This window comes from Uloborus diversus, unplaced genomic scaffold, assembly GCF_026930045.1.
Source record: "Uloborus diversus isolate 005 unplaced genomic scaffold, Udiv.v.3.1 scaffold_251, whole genome shotgun sequence".
Lineage (NCBI taxonomy): Eukaryota > Metazoa > Arthropoda > Arachnida > Araneae > Uloboridae > Uloborus > Uloborus diversus.
In genome coordinates this window covers 122,054-145,375 of record NW_026558408.1, presented here as the reverse complement: position 1 = coordinate 145,375, position 23,322 = coordinate 122,054, and the positions used below count along the sequence as shown (strand labels likewise).

At 29.7% G+C, this 23,322-nt stretch overlaps 1 protein-coding gene across 1 annotated transcript in view; it reads left to right on the top strand.

The window, feature by feature from the left end:
* Nucleotides 1–21,315, top strand: part of LOC129233205 (hemicentin-1-like) — a gene marked incomplete at its 5' end in the record, with an annotated part of 70,652 nt that extends 49,337 nt beyond the window's left edge. Inside the window, 10 exons of the mRNA XM_054867267.1 lie at nucleotides 353–637; nucleotides 1,875–1,994; nucleotides 3,943–4,113; nucleotides 6,900–7,187; nucleotides 8,900–9,019; nucleotides 10,271–10,441; nucleotides 15,531–15,818; nucleotides 16,570–16,689; nucleotides 17,431–17,601; nucleotides 20,993–21,315. Of these exons, the coding sequence (XP_054723242.1) occupies nucleotides 353–637; nucleotides 1,875–1,994; nucleotides 3,943–4,113; nucleotides 6,900–7,187; nucleotides 8,900–9,019; nucleotides 10,271–10,441; nucleotides 15,531–15,818; nucleotides 16,570–16,689; nucleotides 17,431–17,601; nucleotides 20,993–21,315 (2,057 nt within the window). The remainder of the gene's footprint in view (nucleotides 1–352; nucleotides 638–1,874; nucleotides 1,995–3,942; nucleotides 4,114–6,899; nucleotides 7,188–8,899; nucleotides 9,020–10,270; nucleotides 10,442–15,530; nucleotides 15,819–16,569; nucleotides 16,690–17,430; nucleotides 17,602–20,992) is intronic.
* Nucleotides 21,316–23,322: the final 2,007 nt, after the last annotated feature.

Here is a 23,322-nt window from a genome sequence, read left to right as displayed (position 1 = left end):
AAATAATACTTAAAAAAATAATACTTAAAAAAAATAATGCTTAAAAAAAAAAAACTAATTGCTGCAGAATGATGCTTAAAGTTAGCAACATAAGTATGAAAATTATTGTTGTTTGAGCAAATAAATACGCCTGTTTTTCAAAAAATGCGTTTTTGTATACGAGAAGTTATTCATCTCACAGTTTTCAATCCCTGGACATTTTCTCAGCATTTATACACTTATCCACGCAAAAATTAAGTATTAAAGCAATGATTATGCTTTTTAACTGATTTCTTCTGGTATGCCATTTTTTTGCTTTTACTCTAGGCGATTTATTTTTCAACATATCTCATTATTTTCAATTATTTTCCAGAAGGAAATTCCCTTGGCATCCAACCTTTCTCTTTTCCTTCGGAGTCAATTGTTGGGAAGCGCGTAAGTGTAATGTGCTCACCAAGCGCTGCAGAGAAAATGCAGTTCAAGTGGCTTCGCAACGGGAAAGAAATAACGAAAGGTCAAAATCTAGATATCCGTTCTTTTTCCGACTTGTCAGCATTAGTAATTGATCCTTTAACGGAAAGTGACACTGGGAACTACACGTGTGTTGTAAGTACACGAGGCCTTTCTGGTAGCTACACAGCTGTGTTAGAAGTATTGGGTATGTATCCAATTTTGATTTTGTAAAATAAGTTCTCCAACTTTGTTTTTGTATAATAAGTAAATTAATGAACACCAGCCCTTGTTTGTGAGCTAAAAATAAAATGTGAAACGGAAGTTGAGCTCAAGTGAAAGTTCTATCAAAACATTAGTTTCACTTTTCATAATGTCTAAATGCTTAAAATGAATAGTTTGTTATTACAATCTGATAGAAATTGAAACTTCATAATCTTTAAAAGTTAAAAACATAGAGGATTAAAATGAGCGAATTGCTGTCTGCCCCACTCAATCGGGTAACGACTATTTTATCTAACTTCCTTTGTAGTTACCATTGCCAAAAAATAGATAGCACTGTCGATTATTTAATTAAATAACGCAAAGATATAAATATTGCAGATGGTAATAAATTGATTGATAACAAATGAAAGAAATGGGAGACGAAGAGGGAAAAAATAAGTTAGAAAAGTATTCCTAAAATACTTTGAGCAAACAATCCACTAATTAGATTTACATTTAATTTTGATTAATACTTCAAACATTTTGCGAGACTTTTCTTTAAAAACCACTCTTGCAAACTTCATTTTAGTTGTTTAATCCACGTTGGGTATGGTTGATACACTTCCAAAATTAAAAGTTTTTTTTTTTTTTTTTAATGTGAAAACATTTATGCCAACAAAGATGTCGAAATAATTATTTAATAGGAAAATAGTAACATAGAATTTTATTTTCTTGCGTAGCAATAATAAGGAAAATTCGAAAAATCAAAATGCGAAATGGATATCAAGTAAACTCGGTCTCCCTTATAGAAAGAAGTTAAGGTAAACACACCAGTAGTGGCCAATGCTTAAGTAAACCACTTCAAGGTTTATATTTTAAAAAAATAGTGTTCCAGGCTTGACAATGGATTCAAATGTGCACGAGGTAATACCTCCTGCACGTTTGATGCACTTTGGAATCCATTTTTTCAAATATAAAACTTGAAGTGGCCACTACTGAAGCAATGGCCACTATTGGTGTTTACCTTACTGTTGCTTATGAATCTAAGAAAAGAAAATTCAAGCATTATTTTTAAAAAGAAATAATGAATTGTTTACCCACTGGTTGCACTACCCAATTTTTTTTTAAACTAAAACATAATGTAAAAATTTCAACTTATCATTAGTTACATTGAATGCACTCTGCATTCTTATTGTAAAATGTGACACAATTATTCAACAGTTTTGGATTGTCTCTTCCAGTTCCTCCTACTTGGACGGAAGCGCCAACAGATATCAATGCCTTAAGTGGTGACTCTGTAGTGCTTAATTGCAAAGGTACTGGAAAACCATCACCAACGATATCTTGGTCTAAAATGCATGGTACGTATTATCAGAGCACGCACGTTATAGATACGGGCTGAGTTACCAATCCAAGTTGACTGCTTCACGGACAAAATCAAATCCCGCTGATATCCAAAGTTTAATTTAAATATTTCCTCTTTAAATTTTATGAAAATTAATTAACTAATTTTTGATTTTATAAATGTTTAAGGAATATTATTGCAAGATATTAAACATATTTTCACGATTTTGTTACTTTTATCATTTTTTAAAATTAATTTTTGATTTTTTTTTCTGTACTTCATTTTTAAGGGAATGTAAGATTAAGCTAAAAGCATGAATACGACTTTGGTTTCAAAATGTGATATTATTCTTATGAGACTTGTTTTTAAAATATGGAACACTAAACATAGTTCAACGATTTAATTAATGAATAAATGAAACAATAATTGATTTTTTAAATAAATTAATGTACAAATGAATAAAAAGAATTAATCCATTTCACTTTGCCCCATATGCACTATACAAACTGACACCCTCTCACTTTCATTAAAAATAAATGCCTGATCTTAAATGAATACTTCCTACATTGACCATCATTAGGTCCTCAATTAAAATTTTAAATATTAACAGATTGAAAGAAAATTCCGGAACGTCACGGATTATTTCCAAGATTTCATGGCTTTCCACTATTTTTCAGTGAAAGACAAATATATTTGCGAGAACGCTTCCTGAATCGCTACAAGTTGCATGAATGCAGGTTTTTTTTTAGTTATAAAAAGATTGTGCGATGTAAAGACAAACGATAGAAGTAAAACATTTATCTTGTATTTTTTTTTTTCATTCTGAACTGTCACTTCACCAACAAGTTCGCTCTCACGCCACGCACTTGTTCTTACTGTGCCTTACTTGCCTGAACGCCCAAAATCTACAAATATATATTTGCTGAAGTTTATTAACTTGAAACTAATTTGTTGAATTTATTAACAAAACAAACATTAAAATTACTATTATTTTTTATTTGTTTTGGCAACAATTAAAGAGCGGAGGTATTTTAACTTTATAATAGTTATAATTTTTTCATTTTCTGAGGTAACAATTAAAAAGAAATAAAAAAAAATAAAAAAAAAATACGTTACTTCCTTCACAGAAAAAGGATGTGGATCAGAACTTTAAAGCCCTCACATAAAAAGTTGCACTTCAAAACATTTTTAAGCACCCAGTATTGAAATATATTCATCCACTATGTATTAGATGTTTCGCCATCAGCTCCGGTACGATCTTTCCAGATCGTAAGAACCTAAACGAGGCCGAAATGCAATCTCTCGGTGCGTTCGTATTGTAAAAAGTGCAGGCAAATAGGCTGTTCCTTATTTGCTTACAGTTTGCCTTAGCTTCGGCCATCTTAGCTTTGGAAGCTTTCCTTGTAAATCAAGAAGGTGTCGAGTTGTTGTTGTAAATGTATCCTGAGTTTTTCTGAAAGCTCTTGATATGTTTCAGAAACATGATTCGATCAGACTGGGAAGGATTCTGAAACCTTTAGAAAGATTCCAGACTAATTTAAGAGGTTAGAGACTTTTAGCGGGAAACTTTCCTGCTTCTTGCCATATATGTTTTACAGTTAGAAATTTGGCGCAATAGTTGCTCATTATTGTACAGTTGCGTTTAGATTTTTAGCAGTGGAACAAGATTTTTTTCAATTCATAAGAGCAAAAACTATTTTTTCATGTGCCACAAATATTACAATATAAGCATCAAATATTGAAAATGATTCTTAGTCTTGATCGTTAAAAGTAACTATTTTCTGATTGGAATCAACTTCTTGTTTAATAACGTGGCAAAAATATTACCAGGCAGGTGATGCTATATTGTAAAATATTTTAACATTTCACGTTGTCTACATTCTCCTACGAGTATTTAAAAATCTTAGCATAAATTTAATTTTTGAGAAAAAAAAAACTGATAGCTGTCTTTTTTTCCCTCGTAGGTGAAAATGTGGATTTCGTTTCTATTTCCAGCCAAGCAAATGTTTTCATCCATTCAAATGGCAGCTTGCAACTTGAGCCTGTAGAGAAAGAAAACGAAGGAACTTATAGGTGTAATATTTCTAACGGAATTGGTGCGCCTCTGCTTAAAACTATTGCTCTTCGAGTAATAGGTATGTTTAAAATCAAACCGGATTCATTAAACATGTCTGAGTCTAATGCGTTAAAATATTTTTTTTCAAACAAAATTGTTCTTATAAAGATACCACTACTTCTTTACTTCATATTGAACAGCATGTTTTCAATTTCATGGAGAATAAAAATGACTTGATTTAAGTTTGGGACTATGTCCTAAATTCGAAAGTTTGATATAATTCTCTAAGTTTCTAAGCAGTGGAATTTGTAATCATAAAATTATTAATGTGATCTTTTTTTCTGTTCTATGGGGTAAAGTTGATGCTTTTAAAATCTATGAAAAATTGTTTTATGAACACATTATTTAAGCGATGTGTAGTCGGATTTTATCTTAACTGTCTATGTTACTGAATGTATGAAGTTCGAAATTAGTAAATTGATTGGTTCAGTTATTTTATGCCATTAGGTTATGTTTTTTTTAAATATACATATAATACAATGTTGTTTTCGAAAAAAGTTCCTTTTCGAATTGGTTTTTATTGCGTTATTCAAGTCCTTTACTCATTGTCTTACTGAAAATGATTAAAGGGTTTTTAATCTTAAGAGTATTAAATAAAAATGTGATTTTGCCATTGTGATAGACTGGCGTATGACATACAGGTTATGTTGAGTAATACGTTTTAGAATATACAGGTAATTTATTGAAAGACAATTACATTTTCACATTAACAATAAGAAATAACGAGTGTACTTTCCAAATAAATTGCTTATTTTCCTACTTTTAATGTATTTATTCTGCAGTAATCGCAATCTTTAAAGGGAAAAACCGAAATTGTACTTGGCATATTTTTATTACAATGAACTTTTTACAGAAAGAATTATATTCATTTATCACCAATGCATGGGTGATGTACATAGATTTATTTCAATAATCACACATTTATTTTGCTCTTAGTTTAAGAAAAAAAAAAGGGGGGAGGAATAACAATTTAAAAAATACTAGCATTATTGAGTTTAAACTGAATGGAAAAATTCTTGTTATTTTTCAATCCTTGGATTCCTACTGCAACATGTTAATATTTTTTTGAACAAAAATATGTTACATTTTACATTAAAGTTAGGAAAAAAAAAGCGAAAGCAATTTAGAAAAAGATTTGTTTTTTTTTAATTCCAACACTGTTGCTGTTGTATTTTAGTTTCATTATTCAAACAGCGAGGGCGCTAGCAACTACATGCGTAAAGTGAGCTTCCGGTGTGCACAAACGCTATATTTTCCACCTACAGTTCAAAACGAACGATTCTTAGCAACTTCATTGGTGTTTCATTACGCTTCAATTCAATGTGTATTCTATATCTACTGGAGCAAAAAGCGAAAATTAGAGGAAGAATGGAAGTATGGAAGACATTAGTGCTTGTAATTACTCTTCATCTTCAAGCTGTTGTTTACGCAGGTAAGAAAAGTTAGTATTTTAATTATAGTTGCATTTGTGTTTAATCATGTAGTTACTAGCATTTTTTTGATGCTCCTATATGCAATACTAATTTAAGCTATTATTATCCTCAATAAACATTCAGACAATAACATGAGTTCGCATTTAAGCTTGTTATATGTATATTTTATACGTTTGTTGCCCTGTATAATAACAGATTGGTGCGTTTTTATGCGTATCTCACAACCGCAAGGAAAGTGACACGACTCAAAACTTTGGAAAAACACACTATCTATTGATTGATAATCTGAATTAAATGTCTTTTTTTTTTCAATAAAAATCGCACGAAGGCAGCACATATAAATGGTGCGTGATGGTGTAAAAACGAAAAAATCAATAATATCTAATCATTAAAATTTCATATTTTTGAATTTTAAGTATGTATTATTAATTTATACATAAAAAACTAACCAGTAAACATCAGATACTAATTTTTTTGCTCGTATTATAATAGAGACTAAATCACTTAAAACTACTATTGCGTAAAGCCTTGATCTTCTCCAATGATGATTCTTTAAAGTTATGCCATTTTCCTTGCCGGGGTGTGATATGTGTTCGACCGCAACATACCGCGTTCAATGTTTTACATATAATCAACATATAGACAGATAAGCAAATTTGTATGATAATTTTATCCAGTTATGTAAAATAAGAGTAATAACAAATCATTGTGAAACGTGTTTCTGCATTTATGAACTTCACAAATGCTGGGGGAGGGGGGAAGCATGAAAACAGGGAATTTTTCTTAGTATACTGGAGCATACGATATTTCATTAAAGTTGTAACATTGAGTAGCTCAATTAAAAATGTGGGATATAAAACTTCGCAATACTTACGATATTAGTTCTTTGGATTATTTATTTTATTTTTTATTTTTTTCATGGAGAAATTTCTTTTTGAATTTTAGAAATCGATTTCTTTAAACGTTTTTTAGAAATTTAATACTTGGCAACAATCTATGAAAATTGTTATTATTATTATTATTATTATTATTATTATTATTTTGATACTAATTAATCTAAATGCAAAACAATTAAAATTCTTTCACATAACGTATTTGTTCAATGATATTATTCCCTTTTGATTCTCATATATAACGTGATAGGTAAATATTATCTTTTAGTTTAAAGGGTATTTTTTTTAATTTTAAAAATGAACTAAAATATTTGAGTAAGAGTGCATAGGTTTAATATTGTACGTTATGCATTATTTTATCAGATGCTCTCTTCTCATGTTGCAGTCAAAAGTATTTTTCAAAAACTTTCGAGAATAGTTGTAACCATTTAATTTTTCTATCCAAAACAATTTACAATTATACTTTTCTCTTTTTCCAGGCGAAGACATTATTACAATTCAGCCATTTTCTTTTCCATTCGATTCTTCCATTGGTAAACGTGTAAGTGTTACTTGCACACCTTTAATTGGAGAAAAAATGAACTTTAAGTGGCTTCGGAACGGAAAAGAACTCGCTACTGGAAAACACAACGTTCACATTCTGTCTTATCCTCTCATATCAAACTTGATTATAGATCCTCTTACACTGGAAGACAGCGGAAACTATACATGTGCTGTCAGCTCTAGAGGTTTGTCTGGAAGTTATACAACAAGCTTAAATGTCCTGGGTATGTATATTTTACGACGAACTTAAATTATCGTTAGACTAAAACCGTTTTCAATTATTTAGCACTTAAGAACTATTTTGAAAACAGGCGTTCATTAAACTAGTTATTTGAACCCCTGTTTCATTTTAATGCAACTGATTTTTAAAACTAATATTTTATTCCAAAGATTTGTTTTTATTTTCAACACAGCGAATCACGCTATTTTCAATACAATTCACAAAATCAATGTATCATTTTTATGAGGGAAAACTGCAGGAACAATTTCTTTTAATAGTTAATGATATGTACTTAAAAGAGAGACATTATATCAAATCAAAAAAACATTCTTTCATTATAGAGTTACTTTGTTTATTTGTTTATTTAATTATTTTTTGTACATTGTAGTTCAAAAGTTGATTAAAATTAAGTTTCTTATTTTTAAACATCAAAAAGTTACTTTATCAACGTTTTTGATGTTCGCAGAAAGCTTCAAAGTTTTTACGAGTCAATAAAAATAGAAATATTTTTTTTATATCGAATTTGCTGACCCATGCGAAGTATCCGCTCTCGATATCGGTAATTCAAAATCTGATTGTTTCTTAAGATTCATTTAAAAATAAAATAAACAGTCCAGATGTGAATTTTTTTCCCCGCCGAATGTGGTTAAAGCAAAATTCAAAAATAAGTTTTAGTTTTATAATTTTATGAAGTATTAAGGAAGCACCGAAAAAAATTATCCGTAACAATACCTATCTTAAAAATGAACTTCAATTTTAAAAACTAGTCGAACCTCCATTCATCGATTTTCGACACATCGGAATTTTTTACATATCGAACTTTTAGCAAACCTCCGTTTTCTTTACATGGTAAAACTGCTTCCATAAAACGAAAAAAATCTCTATGCATCGAATTTTTTTTAGACATTGTGGACATTTTATTTCACTTTAGACCTTTTTTCATCACAAAAGTCAGGAGCAAAGGAAAGCTCAGTGATTTCCACTAAGAACTCCACAAGTCAGTTGAGGTTAAGGGGTGGACAAACAAATTGTGAAACTTATGAATTTTAGAACAAAACAAATCATCAAGTCATTTTCGATGTTATACTGCAACTTGTATGAAAAACCAATATCTAGCTATTCCTTTTTTCTGATATGGTTCTTCATTTCTATACCTGCTAAGCTTCAGTGAAAATCAAAAAATTCCAAACTATCGAAAACTGAAATGCTAGAAGCATATGAAACAATATGTCTTGGACTTCTGTTCGCTAAAAATGCTCCAGTCGAAGTTTTCAGTGGGCGGAATAAAAACAAACATTTCTTAGGTGAAATTTAAGCAAAATGCTATTTGCTCTTCACATCTTTATAAGCGATTACCGAACCGCTTGTTACAGAACTCAGGGATTGAATATTCATACTTGTTAAAGATCATCAATCTGGAATAGATAAAGCAAGCTGAAGACAGTAAACCTTTCACAGATGCTGAGTTAACTGTGACTTTGGTAACTAAATTTATAATTAACACACTTCTCAGACTCTTTGAGAGGTTTATTGCTTCTGTTATGGAAATTCCAAATTGATAATTCTTCTAGTAAGAGTTAATGAGCAATCTCTGTATTCCTTAACGAGATATTCATAATTTGCTTGTCAGTCTGTCTAAACTCCAGATATGCTTTATTGTTTACACAAAATGATTTGAAAAAAAAAAGTCCTAGACCAATGTTATTTCTTTTTCAGCTCCACCCACCTGGTTAACTACTCCGAATGACTTAGAAGCACGGAGCGGAGATTCTGTTACAATTAACTGCAGAGGATCAGGAAGACCGGAACCCACTGTTTCATGGACTAAAAGCAGCGGTAATTATTTTTAAAATTAGTTTTTATTCAGTGATTTAGTGATTAATAGTAGTATTTATTTATAATTTTTCTAGAATAAAACAAATTATTAAAATTTTTCATGTTAATTTCAAAAATGAACTAGTGTAAAGTAATGACTCCATTTCAAAGTTACTTGGAAGTAGAACAGTTTGATAGAATGAAAAGCATTTTGATTTTTTTTACTACTTTAAAATACGAGTAGTTTAAACATTATCTGTTCAAAATAATTTATTGACACAATAACTGAAAATTTAAAAACAAGTGAGAAATTAAACTAAATTTAGGAATTTTAAGAAACAATTCTTTTTTCCTTCATTTGACCTTTTCCTTCCATTACCTGCCTTTAAGTGTGTCACTAAGCCGCAACCAATATTTAAAATGTTAATTTCAAGATTTTATAATAAAGTCTTTTTTTTTTTTTTTTTTTGCTGTTCCAAAAAGCATTCCAAAAACATCACATTTTGGAAAATACATGAATTATTATTACCTTTGTAATATTTTTTTTTAAATAAAAAAAACATACTTATTTGAATTTTACCGAAGTGCTTAGTGTGGTCATTACCTTTTTCAAAAAAAATGTTGCAACTCGCAAACTTAATGTAAGTGTAAAATGTTCTGTCGTCAAAATTCCAGTATTAGTTTTACTCATCAAAACCATGATGCAGGAGCAGGTAAAATAAAAGAAATAAAAGCAAATATAGAAACTTAAAAGATAAGCACATCCGAGCAAGATCATCCATTTGTCCATTTCCTTTGACTCATTCACACTTCTAAGGCAAAAATAACTTCGTTTTCACTGAGTGATAGAAATTTTCTGTTCCACTTGAGCCTGTTTGTGCCATTTTTAAAAATTATTCATCAGGTTCTTCATTTAGCCGTCCGTCGTAAAGATTTTGATACTGAAACAGGCCTACTCGGGAAAAAAAAAAACGATTCTTTTTAAACCATGATGATTTGTCGTTTTAGAGACTTTTATGAAAAGACTGATTCAAGATAGTTTAATTTGTTAATATTGATTAAACACTGTTAAGTGATTTTGAGAAAAAAAATTAAAATTTGATTCTGCACTATTTGTTAACAACATTTCAAATTTTATGAAAACCGATGTGCTGGTATTTACAAATGCGCTGGAAGTTTGTTAGTAAAAACAAACATAAATATGTAAATAAATAATGCTAGAATATTATTAGGAATGCAGTAAATTAAGTGAAAATGTTTTCTTTATTACAGGTGACGAGTTAGATGCAATTTCTACAATAATACCTTCAAATATTCAAATGAATTCAAATGGCAGTTTGCATATCTCATCCATCGCGAAGGAAGATGAGGGCATGTACAAGTGTAATGTGTCGAACGGAATCGGAGGCGCAATAGTAAAATCGATAATGATTAAAGTAATAGGTATGAAACAAAAATGTTGATAATACTTCTAAGCTTCGTTTACGATAATCAAAACCTAGCATAAGATTTAATGTCATCTGATTAATAAACAGTAAGTTACCAGCTTTGATCCAGGGCTGAGGCTTAACTACATGCAATATACCATTTCGAGGACGAAACTTCACTCTCTGGATGTCATAACCGAGCTGTTGGTATATTGCATGTAGTTCTGCTTTAGCCCTGACTTAAGGACGGTAACTTACTGCTTAATACCTATTCCTTGCTTTTAATTCCCGGGTTGAACGGCATCATTGCTGCGGTCACTTGCTGTTGTGCTTAATTCATTTTAGCTACCAGTTTGTTGTCACTCTCCATTTCAACGAGATTACACGTGCAGAGTCCGGTTATTGGCTATTCCAGACTGATAAGTCCATAAAAAGTACGAAACTGCAGTCTCTGGATGCCATAACAGAGCTATTGGTATATTGCGTGCTGTCTGATTAGTTCAAAGTTGAATCCATCGTGAAAACAAAAAGTGTTACGTTTACTGATTCTTATTTGTTTATTTTGCTAAGCAAAACATTCTTACTGTTAAGAACGTTAAGTACAGATACCAGTGTAATAACTTCATTATGGGTGTTTTTATTTCGAAGAACAGCACTTATTGTTGAAAAATTGATATTCGTATCATATATGAACAACCAGAAATAGAAAAATATAGGTAAAACGTTGAAATATATGTGTAATACTTTCAAGTGTTTGTAAATAATTCTTGAAATACCTCTAGTCAGCATAGTAGAGGAAAGATTGAAATTATCAAACGACCAACATGAGTTTCTAGTAAAACATTCAACAAAATTTATACAAATTTATGCTTTGAAGATTTTTCTCTTAATTTTGTGTACTTTGCCGGAATATTTTTAAAGCAAAATTTGCTAGTGTCGGATGAATGAATACTTTTAGAGCGTTTAATGAACTGAACTCTTACATTTGAATTTGAATCTCAAACATAGTCTTACCTGAATGTATTCATTCGTAATGGGATGTACTGTAAATAATTTCTGTCAAAATACAGCTAAAGAATTGATAATATCTGTTAAATTAAGTAAGTAGTTCTTCAAACGCTACAAATCAAGTATCTTGATAACAGTTTTACAGAATATTTTTTTCTTTTCTCTCATTTTGTAAAAACACAGAAAAAGCAGGAATCTCTGTTAAATTACGCAAGTACTCGTTTAAACCCACGAATACAGTTTTTCTGTAACAATTTCACAAAAAATGCCTTTTTTTTGCGGGGTAATGATTGCAGTAAAAACGCAGAAAGAATTGAAGACACGTTTTTAAATAACACGGGAACTCGTTCAAAAGCTCTGGATCAATCCTACGGAATGAGTTTCATACAAAAGTACATCTTTTTTTGTACATTTCCTACGCATGCTTAGAACTTTTAGCTACCAGTATGAAAATAATTTTAGCTTACATGAGAAGTGTACAGCTTCCAGAATCGCTATGGCTATTCCAGGCTGATTGTGACGTAAAGAGACGTCATTCTAGCTGCTGGTTATCGTGAAACGAGTGAGTGTAACCTGTTTCTAATTCTTCCAGCGCAGCTCCGGCCATACAGCTCATCCTCGTAACGGTTTGAAACCTTATGTGTTTGTATTTAGAAAATTTATAGAATATCGGGTGGGAGTACTTTTTCTGTTGTAATACACAGCCGAAAGTGTCGAAGCGTTTATTTATTTATGGTTAACTTACAAACTCTTAATTATTCTATTTGGTGTTCGTAAATTTGCAGTATTTCGTAGTAATTCTCTGTTTTCACACAAAAAAAAATCTATATATATTTTTTTCTATTTTTGTTTTAATTCCCTTTAAAGTTACGCGATTCTCCTGATAAATGATTTTCAAGAGGGTTTAATGTATTTTTACGGACTTCTTTGTGACTCTGTACTTTTTTAAGATCAATGCATTTTCTGTTAGTTTAACTACTCTGCTTCGCTCGTATACTTAGTACCAATTGTATTATCATTGAATATACAAAATTGTGTTTCCCTTTTAAACGTTTAAACACGATCATTTACCGAATTATATGCCTTGTGTATGATTAGCAGCGGTTAGTTAAATAACTGTAACAAGCAACTTATAATCTTTTAGCATTATTATGAGAAAACTTAGATTTAAAATGTTGACACTGAGATACATTAAAGTTGAAATTCTGATACCATTGGGAGATTTTATGCATGACCTTTAAGTACGCCATTTTCGCTTGAACATCATAAAACTCGTGTACATATTTTTATAAAAGCAATTTTCTTTGAAATATTATTTTAGTACAATATAAAAAAACTAAATGATTCAAGTGAATCATTTTGCCAATTGTCTACGCGTCTGATGCTTTTGCAGCAAATTTCACAGTACTGGATACAAAACACCAGAAAATGAGTTTCCGATGTACTAATAATTTCTTTGCAATAACATACAAAATGAAGTATCTTTACGATTCATTTTGAATGTACAGACGTTGTTACTAACTTGATATTCTTATACACTGTATTTTATGGTCCACAAGTCGAGAGCTTGGTTATCCTGAAATTCTAATTATATTTTTTTAATTAAACACATTATTTATAGCGTCAGTTCATTTGACGAGTGATTTGATTAGTATTCAATGTATATGCTAAGTCACATAAGCTGTGAAGGTAGTAAAAATGATTCAGTCAAATAACATTTTCCTTTAAACTTCCACTGATTTCTTTGCATTTCTGTTACCTTAACTACAGTTTTGCGACTTTTAACATCAGCGTTGAGTTCAATATTTTTTTAATTATTAGCATCTTTAAAGTCTTCTGCACATTTTCCAACAAAGACGCACATATATTCGTAGAAAGATTCCTGCAATTTAAAATTCTGAGAAAATTTTATTGAAAGCCATTTTTCTTGTTCTGCTAACTGATGCTAAAATAAATAATTCCTGAATCTTCTAGCACCTAGTTTGGGAAATTATTATTTTAATTTGTGTAATCAATATTATGTGCACCTCCCACAAATTTATAATCAGGTTAAATAAAGTTTTTTTAAAGATAATTAATGTTCAACTGCAGAGATGTTCTTCACTGATGTATGTAGAGCTAGTTTTAACAGGAAATTTAAACTTTAGGTTGATATGTATGAAAAAATACTTAATGCGCACTTTTAATCTAATTTTCAAAAAGAGCATCTAAATCGTCTATGCTATTCGATAGGTTACAACGTGAAATACCTGTTGAATAATCGACGCGTGTTGATCATTATATATTACGCTTCAAAATTTATTGCTGCCAGAATATCCATCAATTCAAAAAATACAGTAAATTTATATGGTAAGAAAAAAGTTACAATGGGAATATTTTTTCATTATTAAACGCATCAATTTAACGATGACTTTTAGTTTATTTTAAACAACTTCTGCTCTGCGAGATGTTTTGAGGAAATATGTTCCTTGAACAATGTAAATAATTTTAGCCATCTTAAGTATACAATTGTTTACCATCAAAACAAAAGCAGGTTACTTTTCATCAATATTATTATCATTTTCAAGCAAACTCACAACTTTTATTAAAGCGTACAACTGTTGAAGTTTTTGGGGTTTGGCACAATGTTACATATATATATTAGTTAAATCTATTTATTACCAGTTGCGAAAAGGTTTTAAACAAGGTGGCATCAGTTTTGTAATTATTTTTGCTTGAACTCTTCGCAATTCTTGTATCAGTAAGTGTTTATTTATGATAATAATTATGCTTAATGTTCATTTTTCAATGTACACCTGTGAAAGCATTTGTTTTTCGCTTGTCTCCCTTCCTTAAATTTTTACTGTGATCCATTTCGTAAGTTCATAAAATATGTAAAATGTGATATGAATATATATGTCGTCAGTACCTTTAATTTCCTTTTTTATAAATGAAATTTGGCTCCAAAGCAATTTTTATTGGTAATAATAGCCTGAATATGACAAGAGTGTTCATAAAAGTATCACACTTTAGTTATTCTGTTTGAACATTGAGGGCGCTACTATTCCAGTCTGTAAAACAAGCTTCTTTACATAGGCAGACTCGCCATTAGAAAACTCTTCTGCGCCAGTACTGTTGAAGATTTTTATGCGCATTTTAGAACTTATGGCATATGAATGTGCCATTGACTTTCTCTTTCTGTTTTTTTAAAATAGAAAATTAGATTTGTTTCGAACGAAGTGCAAGACGTAGGAAAATGAATCTGCAAGTGAGCCTTTACACAATACTGGTATTTTGTATCATCCATTCGTGCTACTCTGGTAAGTCCATATCAAATCCTCTATTATGATTTCATATTTTTCGTGGTCGTTTTGTGCATAAATATGTGTTTAACTTGTATGAATTTCGCTGCAACATTATTTATTTTTCATTCAAGCGTGATGTATTTGAAATAACTTTAAATTAACCTTTTTTAAGCGTGTTTCATACCAGAGTCAAGATTCCTCACGGTAAAAATTTCCGATGGAGATCTCTTATAAATTGTTAGTGCTTTATTGTTTTAACTGAAATAATTACTGTAATTATGCAATTAGGTTGCCTTGCATTTGTTTGAAGGCATGATCTCTTATTTCATCATAATTTACCTTAAAGAAGATGCTTAAGAGTTTGTGACAATTTAATTTCCTAATTTTTTTTATGCTATTTTAAAATTTGTTTTTAGTTTACATTAATGTTTATGGATTTTTTATCATCAGAATATATTTTCTTTTTGTATATTCTTTAGTGTGAGTTTTTTACTCTATAAAGGTGTTTTAAAAAAAGCTGAATCTAATTAGGTCATTTTATGCGAATTTGTGTTTTTAAATTTTGAATTCTCAAATGAAAAATGATTGGTTAAGCTATCTAGAATATTAATTTCTTCATAACCATGCATTTGTTAGAATTAATTACGTGCGTACATAATGTAAGTGACATTATCGTTTCTAGCATAATTATCAGAGAAATTATACTGCATGTATCATTTTTTTTAAACCATTGAATTAAGAAGTCATCGCGTCAAATGTATGAAATATCATAACTTCAAACTTGTCTTTTCATTCATCTAAATTTTTTTACAGATGGAAATTTCATCAAAATTCAGCCTTTTTCTTTTCCATCTGATTCTTCTATCGGCAAAAGAGTGAGTGTTACATGTACCCCCTTGATTGGTGAGAAAATGGAGTTCAAATGGCTTCGAAATGGAATAGAACTTTTTTCTGGAAAGCACAATATAAATATTTTATCTCTGCCATTGTTGTCAAGCTTAGTCATAGATCCGTTGACTTCTGAAGACAGTGGAAATTACACATGTGTAGCAAACGCTAGAGGTTCTTCAGGAAGTTTTACAACAGCGCTAGATGTACTAGGTAAGAAAACCAAACTCTGGGGATGTTTTTATATTATTTTCGAGCAGTTAAGTTTTTAAGGTATCGAAAATAAACTATGTCCCTGGTAGCCGGTTATTGGCTTATGCAGTGACTCAATATGACATATATTTACCGAAAAAGCCTAAATTTAAAACTCTTGAATAATTACCGTAAAATTGTTTCTTAAATAAATTGTTAAAAGCATACTTTTCTTTAAAGAACATAATTTGGTTCACCGAGTTCACTGAAATTATTTAACATATTTTCACATCAGTTCGCAAAATTTTCAGCTACGTAAATACAACTTTCAAGCTTATTTATTTACTATTATATTTGTAATAATAAAAATCATGAACAAAATTTATACGAATTTAAACTAATAAAAAATGGCTATATGAACTATTATGCAAGCGCAGTGCATCGCAGTTCACTTTGAATTACTAAACGTTTAACCTTTAGTTACAGCGAGTGTTGCCACTTCATGAAAGTTGTATTTGTCTCATTGCTTATTAGCTTTTACAATGGGGAACTCACCGCGAATAGCTAGATTTTTATTCAGAAAGTTTTCAATAGCATTAAGGCTTAGAAATAATATTTTTGTTTGTGACTTTTTTAATTGAGCAAACTGATTGACTTATAGCTTTTAATTTCTGATTGTGAATAAATATTTTGGTCAATGTGTGAAGTTGTGAATTATAAACAATATGATTTGCTTATTTGAATAGAAATTATAAAAACATGAATTTTATAGCTCCATCATCTTGGATCATTATGCCATCTGATGCAGATGCAAAAAGTGGTGATTATCTTTTGCTGCATTGCAAAGGCACTGGAAAGCCGATTCCAAGCGTTATTTGGTCCAGAGCTTACGGTAATAAAAAATATAACATTTTAATATCATTTTTATAGATTCATTGTTACTAGCAGTGAATACGTAGTTTCTCTATTAAAGCTGGAAATTAAATTTCTGTAAGGAATACTCCGATCTCTCTTTTAATTTTGTATTCTCCCCCCCCCCCCTAAAAAAAGGTTAATTTATTTTCTAAAAATGTCATTTAGAAACTTAAAATTTTTCGAAACTTATTTCAAAAGTTTTTTTTTTAATTTAAACAATTTTCAACTTATAGTTGCTGTTAGTGTCCTGAATTAAAGTTTAAAACTTTTTTTTTGTGTTTTTCAATAAACAAAAATTGTTGAAGTAATTTTATAAGGTATTTAAAAAACTTTTTGAAAAGTTTTCAATGCATTGGCCACCGAATTATACATTTGAAAATGTATCTACACAGCCATATTTTCAAATGTAACACTGTCACAAATATGGATTGAATCACTTATCTTACTTTAAAGTTTTTTTTATAAAATTAATTAAAGCTGCGATGTTAGGAGTTTCTTTTATAATCAATGCGTTTACTCGTATATTCTCTAAATGTTACGCGTGGTATATAGTATATTGAGAGCTTCAAGGAAATTGCAGTATAAACTTTTTAATCCCAGAAATTTTTTTTTATTTTTTTATTTTTCCCTTGGACTCATAACGCTGAAGATGTTGGTTGAATATTTGTGATAAAATGAATTTCTTTTTATTTCTGAAAGTAATAAAATTGCATTTTAGGTGACACTTCTAACTATATGGAAATAACAGGATCAGAAAATATTATTTTGCACCGTAACGGCACCTTGCAAATAGATTCCATTTCAAAGGAGGATGAAGGCATGTATAAATGCAACATCAGCAATGGCATAGGAAAAGTCTTGATAAAAACAGTCATGGTGAAAGTTATAGGTATGAATAATTTGAAACACAAGAGTTATTTTACAAGCCAGTTGAAATGTTCATATTTGCACATTAAATATAGCTTTTAATATTTGGTTATTTTAGAAATAATTTCTTCATCACATATACAGTAAATTGTTTTGTTTTATGCAGTAACTAATATTTATATTGTTGAAAACACTAAGCGAATGTGAAAATGATTTAAAGTTTAATTCGTATAAGTCGTGCAAGAAAGGTATATACAAGTCTAACGTGCTTATTTTCGATGTCGCAAAAGACGTTACCGAATTTTACGTTACAAATTAAAATTAACTAAACTGAGTTTTGATATTTCGTAGTTTCTCTGCCATAGATTTGTTGGCAATATACTACAGTATCAGAAGCATCTGTTGTTGGAACAGAGAACGTTTATAAACTTTATTTGTTACGACAATTTATATGTTTATTTTCCTTAGTCATATGTCTTTTATTCTTCAGCTATCTGAAAATGTTTTTTACTAAGTATCCCAATCCTTATATAGTAAAATTTTATATGTTTCACAGTTTTATAAGAACTGTCATCAATTTAATTCTTTACACTTCATCAATTTCTTATCAATTTCTTCTGTTGACACTATTTTATTAACGTTGATAACATACCAAATTGTTCAAAATATCGTTTCTGTTTTTTTTCTGATTTGTTATCGTTTTATAGGGACATTGATTGGGTATCATGTACTACGGTCAATACTTTCTCATGATAACCATGAGAAAGTCAAAAGCATGTAATATAGATATTTTTATCATTCTAGTTTTTTCGAAAAATATTTTGAAAAAACGAATGATATTACGCATTTATGTATAGTGAATGAATCAAGATTAATTAAAATGAGTATTTCGTTATAAATTATTTAGAATATGCTGGGATTTTTAAGTATGTTCATAAAGAAAGTAGGCTAAATGTTTGCCAAGGAACAATATTGTTCATTCTTAATTTTTACATATTTATTTTCACAATGTTTCTTCTTTAGATCTAACCATATATGTATAAAACACATTGCTTTAATTATGGCAGATGTATTTACGTCTTTTCAAAATTTTTTGATAGTTATTGCCTTTATTAATATGTAAATATAGTCGAAAATCATATACGTACTAGTACAGAGATAAATAAAAATAAGCGATTAGAAATTATATTTACTCTTGATACGGAGTGAAGCGAAATGTATGATAACGTTATCTTTTAGAAGAAGAAACCATTTAGTTTTACTCCACACAAAGGAATTTATTTGAAGACCTTTGTAATTAACCAGTTTTTTAATTTTCAATTGAGAAAAAAACAAAACAAATGATTTTATTTTCTTTTCTTGCGTTATTTTTCACACGCTTAACAGCATAGTAATATTGAATGAACGGAAATCGTAATCAAATCATAATTTTTATATAAGGTAATAATGTGTTCGCAACTATGTTGATTCCGTTTGGTAACCATACTATATATGTACCCATTGATGTTGTTTATAACTGATAAATATCTCATCAAAAGTGGATTTTATTAGTTGAATATTGTGTGTTAACCAGTTGAATCTGAAAAAATGTTCGTAGTCAGTCTTGCTCATAGAGAAATGGAAAATATTCCCTTAAATAGTATTTTTCTTGTAAAATTTTGTTGTGTAATATCTAATCATCAACTGACAATTACGTAGATGCATTCAAATATTTTGACGGAAAAATGATTATATCTGTATTAATTTAAACTGACTTATTTCCTTACAGACACGAAATCCATCATTTTGAACTGTTCTGTGACTTTTAGAAGACAATGGTTAAATCAGTTTTTTTAATCATCTTTTCATTATTTTTTTTCGCCCTTGGTCTAACTTTTTACACTGTTTAAGGAATCGAATATTGAAGGGGTTCTTTTTATTCTAGGAGTTCTGTTCGTGTTTCATCTGTTATAAGTAATTTCACAATAGTATGTGTGTGTCACCTTTATAATCTTAAACTGTTTTTTTTTTCTTAAAAAATCTGGACAGCCATTCGTAGCATTCACAGTTGGCCATCTAGTAAGTTTTCTTAAAACAACTTTGGTAGTGTTGAGCTTCGCAAGCCATGTATTTATTTCTGGTTATATCTTGTCATATCTTGCTTGTGGGAGATAATTCCAATAACTATTGCTAATTTTTGCTTCTTTGTAGTAAGTACAATATATTTTTAAAGTAACAATTTGTACTTTTTCTAACAGCAATAGAATAAGTCTTCTTAATATCTATTAATAAAAACGTTAAAATACTGATTTTAATCTTTATGTTCAACTAATGAAGAAGTAATGCTCAGGTTTCAGAAAAATTCGTTGTGCATATTATAATCGCAAAAGAACTTTACCTCTGCATGAAGTTGTAATTTTTATACATAATTGATTTTCTTTCACTTTTAAAGCTGAATGGTAGAGTGATTGGAGTGTGAGACTGAAGTTTCCGTAATATTAGAAGTGAACTGCTTTGAATTTTCAGAAATAAGCTTGCGCTTAGGCATTTAACACAACGCGTCTAAAGGTTTGTGTTTTGAAGCTACACAATTCACTTTCATCATTGCAGATATTCCAAGTATTTTAAAGCGTGATATTTTCGTTCAGCTGTTGAACGTTAGGTTAAATTTTTCGAGTTACCGTCGATATCTGATTAGTATTAAAATTATGAGTCATAAATTGAGCTGCGTAAACTTTGTAAATATCCTTTTCTGTTAAAAAAGCAATTGTATGTATTTACGAAAAGATATTTATGCATTATAGGCTCATATTAAAAATAAATAAAATAAATATTGTGTTTTTTTAGAAAGATTTTTCAATAAATCTTAACAGGACCTTCAGGGTTGCATTTATAGAAGTTTGAAACTGCTTTTAGAGAAACTCTTACATTAATTTTTAAGTCTATAGTTACACTTTGAAACAAACAAAAACATGTAGTCTAATTAATTTTAAAAGGAAAGTCCCATCAAGTTCAACTATTTCCCTACACTGCAAATTCCCAGTACATATTGAAAACACCTTTACACGGTTACACTTTTACGCTTCATACGGTTGCTTCATACTCAGAAATGTTTTTTCACTAACCTGGATGTGCACTAAAATGTGATCCGAATGTGCTCCATTAAAAAGAAAAAAAAATGACTCCGGATCTGCTCCGAATATATCCCTTTCAGGATATTTGCTAAATCTAAACCCGGGAACATATTTCAGAACAGATTGGGAAGACATTTAAAAACATCGCTTTCTTACCTTCAAATACAATTACAACATCGTTATTTAACTATCAGTAAATACTGTATCTCAATATGATACTACTAAACTTTTTTTTTTCAATGGATTGCTGTCGGCCGATGTTGTGAATGTTGTCAAAAAGAATGACTCTCCTTGGTCAAGGACCATTCATTGAGCGTGGGATTGCTGTAAAATTAACTATAAAAACTTTTGGCATAATCAAAGAAGTGTTAAATAAAAGTTTCCCAAAAATTGTTTTAAAAGAAGGAACATGTGTCAGTGTTCAAAACATGGTGACAATTGCGCTCCAAGAAGTGTTAGAAAAGAGTGCTGAACCAATTAAGTGTTCTGAAAATGGTTCTCAGAAGTGTTTTGAAAGCCATTCCAAAAGTGTGCATCATAATGTTCTGAATAAAGAGATACGCGTCTGTGTTCAGAAAATGTCAGAAGATTTGCAATGTACCTTGTTAAACGCAAACAGGTAAAATATGAGCGGTTGTATTGAAATATTTTAATTTATCCGATGCAGTTTCAACGTTGCATTAATGTATGCAATGTTGTGCCTTTATTGTAGCCCGTTGTGCCCGTTGTGCCGGCAGCGTTTTGTGCCTTTATTGTAGTGTATTGAACATTGTTGATAAAATTTTTTGAATTTTACAGCTATAAAAAATTATTCTGTCTTTATTTACATTGCTTGTATTAACGTTATTGAAAATTCAGTTTTTGCCCTTTATTTTGTCTTATTCTTTGCGTGTTTGCCTTTTAAGTGCTCATGATTGCATTTTGTTTAAAATTAACTATGCACTCCACAACTCCACATTAATCTTCGGAAATGATATTTAAAACTGAAGTTTTGTCATAATGTATGTAATCAATCGTATTATGTAAAAAAAGCTACATTAAAACAATTGAAAATATTTTGTAATAGGGAGCATTTATAATTATATACAGAGCAAAAAAAGAAATTATTTTTCAATAGATCATTCAATATGAGCGTGTGTATTTAAAATTATTAGCACAAGTTGGGTAAAATGTTCGGGACGATGTTTCGAAAAAATATTCATTTCTGTCCCTCTCATTTTTTATTTTAATAGAGATAAGTCTTCAAAGAGAACCTGTGCAATTAATTTTTTTTTTTTTTTGAAAGTAACCTCTGATTTTAGCTTTGCACATTTCTACATTTCGGACGCTGCATAGTTGAAATTCTAACATAGGCTAGAATCTACATTGATCTGTAGAAATGATGTTTAAACCTGGAATTTTGTCATAACGCATATCAATAGTATTATGTATGAAAAAGTCGTTTAATGTCATTTACAAATAGCTGTATAATGGAGCAAAACAATCAATCAAGAGCAAAAAAAAAAATTCAAATATGTATGTGTGCACAAATATCAAAACAAATAAATAAATAAACCTGTTAAAACAGTTTCTGGACGTTGGTTTAAAACATTTTCCTTTCAAAGTAAAGAAGTTCTCAAACAAAACCTGCGCTTTTGAAAAATAGTTTATGCTTTTAAGGTAACTTAATCATTACATATTAATGGACTATGTATGCTCTATAATTTGAATTAAAACACGTTACACTCGTAGAAATAAAATAAGAAAGTATAACAATATTTTTATTAAAAGAAACTGGCAGAATTTATTATTGTAGCACCGACGGTTAGTTTCTCCTTCAAAACAGTGAGGGCGCTACCATGCGTGATCACTGAAAGCTGATTTACGTTAGCAGTTTGTTATGCGAAAACGCCATTGCATTCCCACAGCCATTCTGTTTAAGAACATTTTTACACAAACGGATGTTTTAATTTAATATTTTTTAAAAGGAATTATATGTCGTAGAGTTTCTCAGAGCAAAATGAGCAATTTAGTCCTAGTGTTCGTCATAAATGGAATGTTCCACATTTTTTGCTGGACTGAAGTAATAGGTAAGTACCTGAATTTCATTTATAAATGTGAATTATTTTTGATTCCAATTCTTTTTGAATGAAAATCAAGTTTTTGTATTGCACTTTTACACTACGATTATTTTAAAACTAATTTAACTACTTTCCAAGGTCATCATTTATCATTATAACAGTTTATTAGTTTTACAAATTGGTTTATGTATGAAATGAGTTTCCTTTACTGCAATTTAAAATTTATTGCACTGCAGTATTGAATTTGTATTCAGAAAAAAAATGCATAATACAAAGAATATTTTTTAATAAAAGATATGTGATAGTTTTCGAGCAATAATGTTGAAATCTATGACAAAATACAGATAAAATTATGTAAAAACCTTAATAATATTTTTATGTTTTATAGAAACTAGTTTTTCTACGTCTACATAGAGCTTCTAGTTCAAAAATATTTACTAGCATGTTATGTTTTGTAATTAAAAAAAACTTTTAAGTTACAACAGGAGACAAAAGATAATTTCGTTCTTGTCCGTTTTAGCTATTAATATTTTTTAAAACAGCCTTTTACAGTGAAATACACTTTTGAAG